At 38.3% G+C, this 12,535-nt stretch overlaps 1 protein-coding gene across 6 annotated transcripts in view; it reads right to left on the bottom strand.

The window, feature by feature from the left end:
- MILR1 (mast cell immunoglobulin like receptor 1) overlaps positions 1-12,535 on the bottom strand; it is a 267,612-nt gene that overhangs the window by 117,448 nt on the left and 137,629 nt on the right. For 4 of the 6 annotated variants that reach the window (XM_053708026.1, XM_053708062.1, XM_053708034.1 and 1 more), the window contains one exon: positions 3,400-3,501. The exons of the other annotated variants lie outside the window; for them this stretch is intronic. In XM_053708026.1, the coding sequence (XP_053564001.1) occupies positions 3,400-3,501 (102 nt within the window). The remainder of the gene's footprint in view (positions 1-3,399; positions 3,502-12,535) is intronic. 6 annotated transcript variants of the gene reach the window in all.

Below are 12,535 nucleotides of genomic sequence, written 5' to 3' on the forward strand. Positions count from 1 at the left end.
GCTTAAAAAATGTGCTCGTGCACGATTCCCCCATAGAAAACAATGGGTCTGTTTGAGCTGAAAAAAACCCAAACACCTGCAAAAAAGCCGCGTTCAGCTCCTAATGCAGCCCCATTGTTTGCTATGGGGAAACACTTCCTACGTCTGCACCTAACACTCTAACATGTACCCCGAGTCTAAACACCCCTAGCCTTACACTTATTAACCCCTAATCTGCCGCCCCGCTATCGCTGACCCCTGCATATTATTATTAACCCCTAATCTGCCGCTCCGTAAACCGCCGCTACTTACATTATCCCTATGTACCCCTTATCTGCTGCCCTAACATCGCCGACCCCTATATTATATTTATTAACCCCTAATCTGCCCCCCACAACGTCGCCTCCACCTGCCTACACTTATTAACCCCTAATCTGCCGAGCGGACCGCACCGCTATTATAATAAAGTTATTAACCCCTAATCCGCCTCACTAACCCTATAATAAATAGTATTAACCCCTAATCTGCCCTCCCTAACATCGCGACACCTAACTTCAAACATTAACCCCTAATCTGCCGACTGGAGCTCACCGCTATTCTAATAAATGTATTAACCCCTAAAGCTAAGTCTAACCCTAACACTAACACCCCCCCTAAGTTAAATATAATTTAAATCTAACGAAATTAATTAACTCTTATTAAATAAATTATTCCTATTTAAAGCTAAATACTTACCTGTAAAATAAATCCTAATATAGCTACAATATAAATTATAATTATATTGTAGCTATTTTAGGATTTATATTTATTTTACAGGTAACTTTGTATTTATTTTAACCAGGTACAATAGCTATTAAATAGTTAAGAACTATTTAATAGCTAAAATAGTTAAAATAATTACAAAATTACCTGTAAAATAAATCCTAACCTAAGTTACAATTAAACCTAACACTACACTATCAATAAATTAATTAAATAAACTACCTACAATTATCTACAATTAAACCTAACACTACACTATCAATAAATGAATTAAATACAATATCTACAAATAAATACAATTAAATAAACTAACTAAAGTACCAAAAATAAAAAAGAACTAAGTTACAAAAAATAAAAAAATATTTACAAACATTAGAAAAATATTACAACAATTTTAAACTAATTACACCTACTCTAAGCCCCCTAATAAAATAACAAAGCCCCCCAAAATAAAAAAAATGCCCTACCCTATTCTAAATTACAAAAGTTCAAAGCTCTTTTACCTTACCAGCCCTGAACAGGGCCCTTTGCAGGGCATGCCCCAAGAAATTCAGCTCTTTTGCCTGTAAAAAAAAACACATACAATACCCCCCCAACATTACAACCCACCACCCACATACCCCTAATCTAACCCAAACCCCCCTTAAATAAACCTAACACTAAGCCCCTGAAGATCTTCCTACCTTATCTTCACCTCACCGGGTATCACCGATCAATCCTGGCTCTAAAATCTTCATCCAACCCAAGAGGGGGCTAGACATCCATCATCCGGCGGCTGAAGAGGTCCAAAAGAGGCTCCAAAATCTTCATCCTATCCGGGAAGAAGAGGCGATCCAGACCGGCAACCATCTTCTTCCAAGCGGCATCTTCTATCTTCATCCGATGAGGACCGGCTCCATCGTGAAGACCTCCAGTGCGGACCCATCTTCTTCCGACGACGTCCAACTGAAGAATGACGGTTCCTTTAAGGGACGTCATCCAAGATGGCGTCCCTCGAATTCCGATTGGCTGATAGGATTCTATCAGCCAATCGGAATTAAGGTAGGAAAATTCTGATTGGCTGATGGAATCAGCCAATCAGAATCAAGTTCAATCCGATTGGCTGATCCGATCAGCCAATCAGATTGAGCTCGCATTCTATTGGCTGTTCCGATCAGCCAATAGAATGCGAGCTCAATCTGATTGGCTGATCGGATCAGCCAATCGGATTGAACTTGATTCTGATTGGCTGATTCCATGAGCCAATCAGAATTTTCCTACCTTAATTCCGATTGGCTGATAGAATCCTATCAGCCAATCGGAATTCGAAGATGCCGCTTGGAAGAAGATGGTTGCCGGTCTGGATCGCCTCTTCTTCCCGTATAGGATGAAGATTTTGGAGCCTCTTCTGGACCTCTTCAGCCGCCGGATGATGGATGTCTAGCCCCCTCTTGGGTTGGATGAAGATTTTGGAGCCAGGATCGATCGGTGATACCCGGTGAGGTGAAGATAAGGTAGGAAGATCTTCAGGGGCTTAGTGTTAGGTTTATTTAAGGGGGGTTTGGGTTAGATTAGGGGTATGTGGGTGGTGGGTTGTAAGTATTTAGCTTTAAATAGGAATAATTTATTTAATAAGAGTTAATTAATTTCGTTAGATTTAAATTATATTTAACTTAGGGGGGGTGTTAGTGTTAGGGTTAGACTTAGCTTTAGGGGTTAATACATTTATTAGAATAGCGGTGAGCTCCAGTCGGCAGATTAGGGGTTAATGTTTGAAGTTAGGTGTCGGCGATGTTAGGGAGGGCAGATTAGGGGTTAATACTATTTATTATAGGGTTATTGAGGCGGGAGTGAGGCGGATTAGGGGTTAATAACTTTATTATAGTAGCGGTGCGGTCCGCTCGGCAGATTAGGGGTTAATAAGTGTAGGCAGGTGGAGGCGACGTTGAGGGGGGCAGATTAGGGTTAATAAATATAATATAGGGGTCGGCGGTGTTAGGGGCAGCAGATTAGGGGTACATAAGTATAACGTAGGTGGCGGTCGGCAGATTAGGGGTTAATTATTGTAGGTAGCTGGCGGCGACGTTGTGGGGGGCAGGTTAGGGGTTAATAAATATAATATAGGGGTCGGCGGTGTTAGGGGCAGCATATTAGGGGTACATAAGTATAACGTAGGTGGCGGTCGGCAGATTAGGGGTTAAAAAAATGTAATCGAGTGGCGGCGATGTGGGGGGACCTCGGTTTAGGGGTACATAGGTAGTTTATGGGTGTTAGTGTACTTTAGAGCACAGTAGTTAAGAGCTTTATGAACCGGCGTTAGCCCAGAAAGCTCTTAACTACTGACTTATTTCTGCGGCTGGAGTTTTGTCGTTAGATTTCTAACGCTCACTTCAGACACGACTCTAAATACCGGAGTTAGAAAGATCCCATTGAAAAGATAGGATACGCAATTTACGTAAGGGGATCTGCGGTATGGAAAAGTCGCGGCTGAAAAGTGAGCGTTAGACCCTTTCCTGACTGACTCCAAATACCGGCGGTAGCCTAAAACCAGCGTTAGGAGCCTCTAACGCTGGTTTTCACGGCTACCGCCAAACTCTAAATCTAGGCCATAGAGAATTAACACAAAAATGTGCAAGTTGTTTAATGGAATTCTTGTTATACTTCCATGACAAATCTTACCTTTTCTGCTCTTGTATATCAATAAGCATGTCGTCAGGATTAAGGCTATTAAAAATATGGGCAGCAGGATGCAGAGTATTAACACCTTTGAAGATACTGCTCCTATGTAAGAAAAACACATTTTCCAATTACATGTCTGTGGTACATACAGTATCTCACAAAAGTGAGTACACCCCTCACATTTTTGTAAATATTTTATTATACCTTTTAATGTGACAACACTGAAGAAATTACACTTTGCTACAATGTAAAGTAGTGAGTGTACAGCCTGTATAACAGTGTACATTTGCTGTCCCCTCAAAATAACTCAACACACAGCCATTAATGTCTAAACGGCTGGCAACAAATGTGAGTACACCCCTAAGTGGAAATGTCCAAATTGGGCCCAAAGTGTCAATATTTTGTGTGGCCACCATTATTTTCCAGCATTGCCTTAACCCTCTTGGGCATGGAGTTCGCCAGAGCTTCACAGGTTGCCACTGGAGTCCTATTCCACTCCTCCATGACGACATCATGAAGCTGGTGGATGATAGAGACCTTGCACTCCCCCACCTTCCATTTGAGAATGCCCCACAGATGCTCAATAGGGGTTAGGTCTGGAGACATGCTTGGCCAGTCCATCACCTTTACCCTCAGCATCTTTATCAAGGCAGTGGTCATCTTGGAGGTGTGTTTGGGGTCGTTATCATGTTGGAATACTGCCCTGTGGCCCAGTCTCTGAAGGGAGGGGATCATGCTCCGCTTCAGTATGTCACAGTACATGCTGGCATTCATGGTTCCCTCAATGAACTGTAGCTCCCCAGTGCCAGCAGCACTCATGCAGGCCCAAATCATGACAGTCCCACCACCATGCTTGACTGTAGGCAAGACACACTTGTCTTTGTACTCCTCACTTGGTTGCCGCCACACACGCTTGACACCATCTGAACCAAATAAGTTTATCTTGGTCTCATCATACCTCAGGACATGGTTCCAGTAATCCATGTCCTTAGTCTGCTTGTCTTCAGCAAACTGTTTGCGGGCTTTCTTGTGCATCATCTTTAGAAGAGACTTCCTTCTGGGACGACAGCCATGCAGACCTATTTGATGCAGTGTGCAGCATATGGTCTGAGCACTGACAGGCTGACCCCCCACACCTTCAACCTCTGCAGCAATGCTGGCAGCACTTATACGTCTATTTCCCAAAGACAACCTCTGGTTATGAAGCTGAGCACATGCACTCAACTTCTTCGGTCGACCATGGCCAGGCCTGTTCTAAGTGGAACCTGTCCAGTCAAACCGCTCTATGATCTTGCCCACCGTGCTTCAGCTCAGTTTCAGGGTCTTGGCAATCTTCTTATAACCTCGGCCATCTTTTTGTAGAGCAACAAATCCTCAGAGAGTTCTTTGCCATGAGGTGCCATGTTGAACTTCCAGTAACCAGTATGAGAGAGTGTGAGAGCAATAACACCAAATGTAACGCACCTTCTCCCCATTCACACCTGAGACCATGTAACACTAATGAGTCACATGCCACCAGGGAGGGAAAATGGCTAATTGGGCCTAATTTGGACATTTCCACTTAGGGGTGTACTTACTTTTGTTGCCAACGGATTAGACATTAAAGGCTGTGTATTGAGTTATTTTGAGGGGACAGCAAATGTACACTGTTATACAGGCTGTACACTCACCACTTTACATTGTAGCAAAGTGTAATTTCCTCAGTAGTGTCACATGAAAAGATATAATAAAATATTTACAAAAATGTGAGGGGTGTACTCACTTTTCTGAGATACTGTAACCCTGTACATTGGCAGAATGCTTCAAATACAATTAAATACAGGAGAATTGCATAACCAACAATTGCATGATAAAAAGACAATGTAATAGCACTCTGGGTTTCAAATGAGCAGTACAATTATTGTCTAATAAATTTGATAATCCTTCCATTTCTCTGCCCCTGTCATGTGACAGCCAGCAGTCAATCACAGACTTATAGGTATATACTGTGAATTCTCGTACATGCTCAATAGTACCTGATGCCTCAGAAAGTGTGAATATAAAAAACTGTGCACAGTCACAGTACCTACCTATTAACCCTCACTCAACCCATCCTATCCATATTAAAATTTTACCTGGTCTCCCCTCTCATCCTTGCACCCTCCCTTCTGCCTCCACACAGATTAGGAAATGTTATCTGTATTCACAAATGTTAATATTTAATATGTTATGGAATACCAGAACTCAAACTCTGAATTGTCTATACTGAACATATCATTTTCATTATTGATGTTTACTAGAGCTTGTTAAAAAAATATGAGCACAACAAGGGGGTTAACCAGCCTTGGACATATAGAACTAAAGCTGAAGCTGACACCCAGAGAATTACTTTAAAAGGACACTCAAGTCAAAATTAAACTTTCACGATTCAGATAGAGCATGCAATTTGTCAGGGTATCTGTAAATGTCAGTGGGCAATACATATATATATATATATATATATATATATATATATATATATATATATATATATACAGTGTATATATATATATATATATATATATATATATATATATATATATAAAATAAGATAAAATAAGTATGAAATCTCATTTTATCACTGAATACATTTTGTGTATTCCAAATCTGAGATCAGACATGAGATACTTTCTCCTGATTAACATAGCATCTAAGAGTTCAAAAGAGAGCATCTGTCTCATTAACCAGCACAAACCCCTGGGTTGATGGAGTCAATAGTCTTTGTTTTGGTGGAAGATATGATCAAAAGCCCCTTGAAGATTTTCACCAATTCTTTCTGATCTGAGAGAAGCATATGCCAACATATGCCAACAGACATGATGTCTGAGGATTCTTTTGAAGCTTAAATAGATTCAGAGGGAGAACCAGTTTAGCCGAGGAAACAGCTCATACCACCTAGGTGTTAAGTTACCCCTGCTGTTTAGAAACACATCATGTACTGAGCCAAGCAAAAACATATATGGCATTGGAACTGAAATTCATTTTTAAAAGTACAACTTGTATGGTTTTCAATCCTGTATAAAAATGTAAAATTCCATGTATCTGAGAAATGCATTTCAGGTTTGTAATACATTTTAATAACTTATTTCTTTATATTTTGCAGGCATCTAATAAGTACATATATAATTGGTGCTTTAAATAATATCATATGTTTTATACACTCAAAAAAGAAATATACAGATATGAAATATTAATCTATATGGGATAGTAATCCAATACAGATATAATTATATTAAGATGATAACTGAGAAAGTAATTGAATCCATAATGAAGGTATTATAATCCTTTTAAATTGTTTCATAGAAAATATGATTTTTAAATGCATTTTAATATATTATAAGTGGAATATTTTCACGTTTGGTCTTAAAATGATCAGAGAAAATGACACTGTGCGGACCATATATGAAATATGATTTATTAATACAAGAGATTATAGTATGTTGGATAAACATTTTTAAAGGTTAAATAATTAGACTGTTAGCAATATTTGTTGGTGGTTCTGCATTCCTGGGTGTCTGCTGCCACCTATAGATCATAAACAGTATTGCAGCCAAGAGGCATTTGGCTGCTCAGGGAGGTGTTTTCCAAAATAACCTATGAGATGTTCAGATCCAAGGGCGAATCAGAGACAAGCTCAGCAAGGGCAAATCAGAGACAAGCTCCGAGGGCCTATCATATCATTTCACTGATGATTAGAATAATAAAGGGAGGGGATTATCACGTGATATAACCTCAATGCAAGAGGATACTGGGCGGACTATTTGCTGAACTTTTGACTGATAGCTTGCTGCTTGGAACACAGTCACTATAAGCAAAATTGGGATAACTTTTATTATCCATATTGCAATACCCTTATTCATACGAGGTGAAACAAGAAGTTCTGGAAGCTGAAATATCGATTTGGTTATTTTTGGTGAAGTATATGCGATTGATAAATATATATATATATATAATATTTAAATCAAAGGTATTTAGTAACTATAACTAAATTGCAGTTAGTAAATTTAAAGGGGCACTTTGAATTTTAAACTCATATTCACAGTCCTGTGTGTAGTCTTTTGTATGCTAAGTAATTAATTGTTTGCCAGGTAAAGGTCCTTTGTGTTGCATATTTCTTATGCATGCTTATTATTATTATGAGTAAATTCTCTCTGGGGTGTATTAAGTTATTTGATATATATATATATATATATATATATATATATGCATATATTTTAGAATTTGCCTTATTGCTGCTAAAGAGCAGCTCAGAGAAATTGGCATAGGAGTTGGTTGTTTGCACAAATATATATAATTTCTGATGTTTTTAAATTATAGTTATATAGGATAAATTGTAGGCTATGTAGTTTAATTGTGCTGGTCTGAAAGTTAGTGGCCCTTGGTGTGGTATTTCATTGTAGTGATGTAATGCAATTCAATTGTGAATAAGGTTAATTATAAAGGTACATTTGGTTTGCTTTGTAAAGAATATTGTAACAGCATCAGTGTGTATCATCTGATTCATAATCTGTTTTTCTATAAATATAATTCAATGTGTTTATAAATTTAACTAATATAAAGAATTTAGGAATTTATATTAATTTTAATTGTTTTGTATACGTATTTTATTGGGGGTTTGTTTTAAAGAATATTTATTAAATATATTGTATTAAACCTGGCCGTATACTGACATATTATTTGGAGGCACTGCGGAGAGATTATTAATATTTATCACATTGATATGATATATTTGTAGTAAATAAAAATTATTAAAAAAAGAAATATTAATCTAAAAAAAAATTATTGTTTTTTTTGTGATTAAATATTTCAAAATTAATATTAATATCTTGAAATATTATAAAAAATGTTTTTTGAAAAATTGATAAATTGATTTTTCATATTTCAAAATTAATATAAATATTTTTGAAAATATATATAAAAAATCTTCTTGTTGGTCAAAATTGTATTAGCATTTTAATTTAACTAAATACTAGGCCAATATAATAATGTCTGTTACTCTGTTACTAGAAGTGAATCATTTGAATCTGTACATAGTGTTGAAATATGTTCCCCAAGATTACCCCTCACTCAGGGGGAGGTCCTTAAGATGGACATTATAGACTACATTGAAAAGAGGTTTAATATTGCGGGTGAATGAAATGATTATATGGATATGCTTGCAATTAAGGCTAAAAATATTGCTATTGATGATGGAAGGTGGAATGAAAAAAGTGAATTATTCCAAGAATTATTAAAAATTAATCAATGCAAAAATCTCAAAAAATGGGATGAACTAATACTAAAATCTTGGCCCCTTGTAATATGCATTATTGACAAAATGTCCCTCCTCTGTATAGAAAAGGAATTGCAAATACAGGGGCTAGAAGATAGTATTCGCTCCTCAAGCAGATGCAAAGAGATTTTAAATATAGCCGAAAATAAAATTGATGAGTTTGCCCAAAACATGGCCACCTTACAAAAATATAACCAAAGTTTACTAGCTCAGATAGAAGATTTGCATAAGGAACTCGCACAAAGCCAGAGAGAATTAAGTGGTTTAAAAAGGTTGTATCATCATAATGAAAACCCCTCTATTAGCAATGAGGATAATGCAGATAATTCTAAATCTCCTAAAGAATACATCAGAAATGAACTGCAGAGATTTAGGGAAGAATTTAGACAAAGGACCCCTATTGGGTCAGAAATAAACATCCCAAATAGACAGTCACCTCATGTTATAAATTCAGGGAACTGCTATAACTCAGCTGAGGAGGGGGAGGGCATCTCTAGTAGTGAGTCAGAGGGCGGAGCCAGCTACCCAAATAGCCCATGTAGTACTAATATACATAAGGGGTCTCCCCATACTGAATATAAGGCAGATAGGGGGTACTCCAGCCCCAAAAATAAGATGCCTAGGAGAGCCCAAGATACGTCTAATAAGGTATATGACACCCCTAAAATAATTACTTTCTTAAAGGATGCAGTACCTAAATTTTCCAAAAACAGAACCACTTCTATAATTGACCACTTAGAGGCCTTTGAAAATGCTTTATCTATAATTAACGTTACTAGTGAGCGGTCAAAAATTGAATTTCTGCCCTGGGTATTTGAGGGTAAACATTACAAATTCTTTGCTTCACTAAAGGATATGAATATTCATTCCTGGAATCAGTGCAAAAAGGAGTTTGGGATATATTGCACCAAAACTGCAGCAAAAATTGCTGTATACGGTTTAAAATGTTGTGTGAATCAAAGCCCTATAGAATTCCTTTCTGTACTGAAAAGTGCATACAGTATGGCCGAATATTACCCCATATTTGAAAGCTCAGAATTTGTAAATGTATTTTTCAAAGCATTGCCTGCGCACATCAAAGTTAATTTAGCTAGAGATTTTGATGAGCACTGCTCATTGGACTGGCTGATCAAAGAAAGTACAAAGTTATACTCTATTCAGCAGTCCGATGAACAGGGGGTTAATAGGGAACCAAAGCCCAACCCCAAAATTGTGGCAGAAACTAGGGTGTCACCTAGCCCCCTCAATTTGGAGTCTAAAAAGAAAACCTATGTGGAGGTGGCCTGAGAAAACAGGCCATCCCCACAAGATTTTAACTCTGCCCCTCCCCCAACACAGGCTGAGGCACAGAGAGAATATACTCAAAATGGGGGGCATACCCAGGTAAATGATTATCCCCAAAGAGATGAAAACCCACAAGGTTATCGGTATCCCCATAAAAGTAAATACCAAGGAGGGAGCAGAGCCGGCCGCTGCTAAGATGGCAGAATAACTCCACAGCTCCGTAAGACAGAATGCTCAATTAAATAATATAGGGTGCATAGCAGAAAGTTAAATACACCTAAGGATGGTATATAAAAGGCAGAACAATCGGAGCCTAGCCCTGAACTAATCATCCATGCTGGGGGCTGAAAACTGACCTGTAAGCAGGCAGACAGAAAATGACATTACGGGACAGGAAAACGGAGCGCAATAGACCCCGGGAATAATGTGCATAAACATAAAATGAATACCTAAGTGTGGGACAAGTTGTAATACTTTAGCTCCGGACAGATAACCTAGAGAAGGGAAGGGGCCCTGGAGTGAACCGGAGGGAACTGATTACACAATCGGTTGCATTGTGACGCAGCAGTAATTATACTATAAACGGCAGAGACTGCACCGGAGATGTAATACACCCCAACTTAATGCACAGATAAAACATAGGGCCCTGAGAATAAAGATCAGTTAGGTGGGAAGACACAACAATTTAAAAAAGACTGTAGGTCGCTTAGGTAAAGTGATAGTTTACTCTCATATGGGCCTGGAAATGTACATTGTGCTGTAACCCACGTAGAGATCACTCTCAGAACACACCCTTGTCACTGGGATTTTACTCTAAAGAAAGCCCCCAGATAGGTCTGATAGTATATCTGGAAAGATATACTGGGAGTAAGCACAGCAGTCAGAAAAAGAACATCTCAGTGTGTCTATATTGATAGAGATCCAAGATGGCGTCCAAGATGGCATCTAAGAAAACATTTAAATCTCTGAAGCCTGCTAAATCATCACATATGAAAGACACCACAGTTGAATCCTTTTTAAATAAGAGTCAAAACTCCAGTACTATGGGGCAAGAACCAGAAGGGACACTGTCGCCACCCTTACAGTCCCCTATCAAGCTCGGCAAAATGACAGGTACACTCACACAGATTCCTACATCTTTATTAGCCTCATTGGCCTCAAAGCAAGACATTGCAGAAATAATGAGGACCTGCATGAGAGAGGAGATGGCGGATCTCAAGCAAGAGATGCATACAATTGGATTTTGCGTAGACACACTGGAGGAATATACTAACAATATACAAGAGGAAGTGAATCAAATACAAGAGGCCTTAATGACACAAGCAGACCTGATAGAGACCCTCCATGATAAGATCGAAGACCTCGAGAATAGGGGCCGTAGGAAAAACCTATGCATAAGAGGAATACCGGAGTCAGTACTGCCGAAAGATTTGCCAACTTATCTACCAGCATTATTTGCCCACCTTAGAGGCGAAACATCCTCCATGGAGATAAATTGGGACAGGGCCCATAGGGCTTTAAGGCCTAGACCGCCAGATGAGGCCTCGCCTAGGGACATTATAATAAAGTTTAAACAGTTTAGAGAAAAAGAGGAACTTTTAAACTTAGAAAATCAGCCAGTCAAGTTCAGGGGCAATGTCCTTCAGTTATATACCAATTTGTCTCAAAGGACACTACAGAGACGGAGATAATTGGCCCCACTGACGAATCTCCTGAGGAGTAAAAAAATACTATACAGATGGGGCTTCCCCTTCCATCTGTATGTTCTTCATGGAAATAGGAAAATCTCATGCACCAGGATATCGGAGATACCAGAATTCTGCTCAGCACTTGATCTTAAACCTCCCTCTGGAATAGATACTACTGATCCACGGCTGCTACCGAAGTGGAAAAAAAGACAGAATGACACTAACAAAAGGCAGATGGAGCCATCCAACATGGGGAAAAATCCTTCCATAAGAACATCATCCCCACAAGCGAAGAAAATGACCCAACCCCAGCAAAACACCACACCAGACAATGGATAAAAGAGATGGACATACGTCTAGAAGGGTAAAAAGTTAAAAATAAATAAGGCTTAAAGACTATGTTTTACACAAGTTGACAAAAGACTATGTACTAGTTTAATAATGTTCGCCTAAGGTTAAGTTAAAAGTTTGATAAAAGTGTATGTGTTCTAAAAGTTACATATTAAACGTTGGTTTACACCTTATAGTTTGATAAACAGTTAAATATAAGATCTTTGTATATGCACTTCAAGATATCATCTGGCAGTAGTTGCTAGTTCCTGTTTTTAAGGGGAAAAAAAGAAGTTATTGTTATTTTTTTATTGTTTTATTATTTGTTTGTAACTTTGACTCCAGTTTCATATCACCATTATTGTACTACCAAAAAAAAAAAAAATTTGGTCTATATAAGATACACCTATATTCAGTCTCAATAAAGAACACAAATTAGGATGACCACGAAGGGTAAAATAATCAACATTATCTCCCAAAACGCAAAGGGATTAAACTCCCCACAAAAGAGGTCGATTGCATTAATAGATCTATATAAGAAAAA

The sequence above is a fragment of the Bombina bombina genome, chromosome 1 (assembly GCF_027579735.1).
Source record: "Bombina bombina isolate aBomBom1 chromosome 1, aBomBom1.pri, whole genome shotgun sequence".
NCBI classification, from domain to species: Eukaryota; Metazoa; Chordata; class Amphibia; order Anura; family Bombinatoridae; genus Bombina; species Bombina bombina.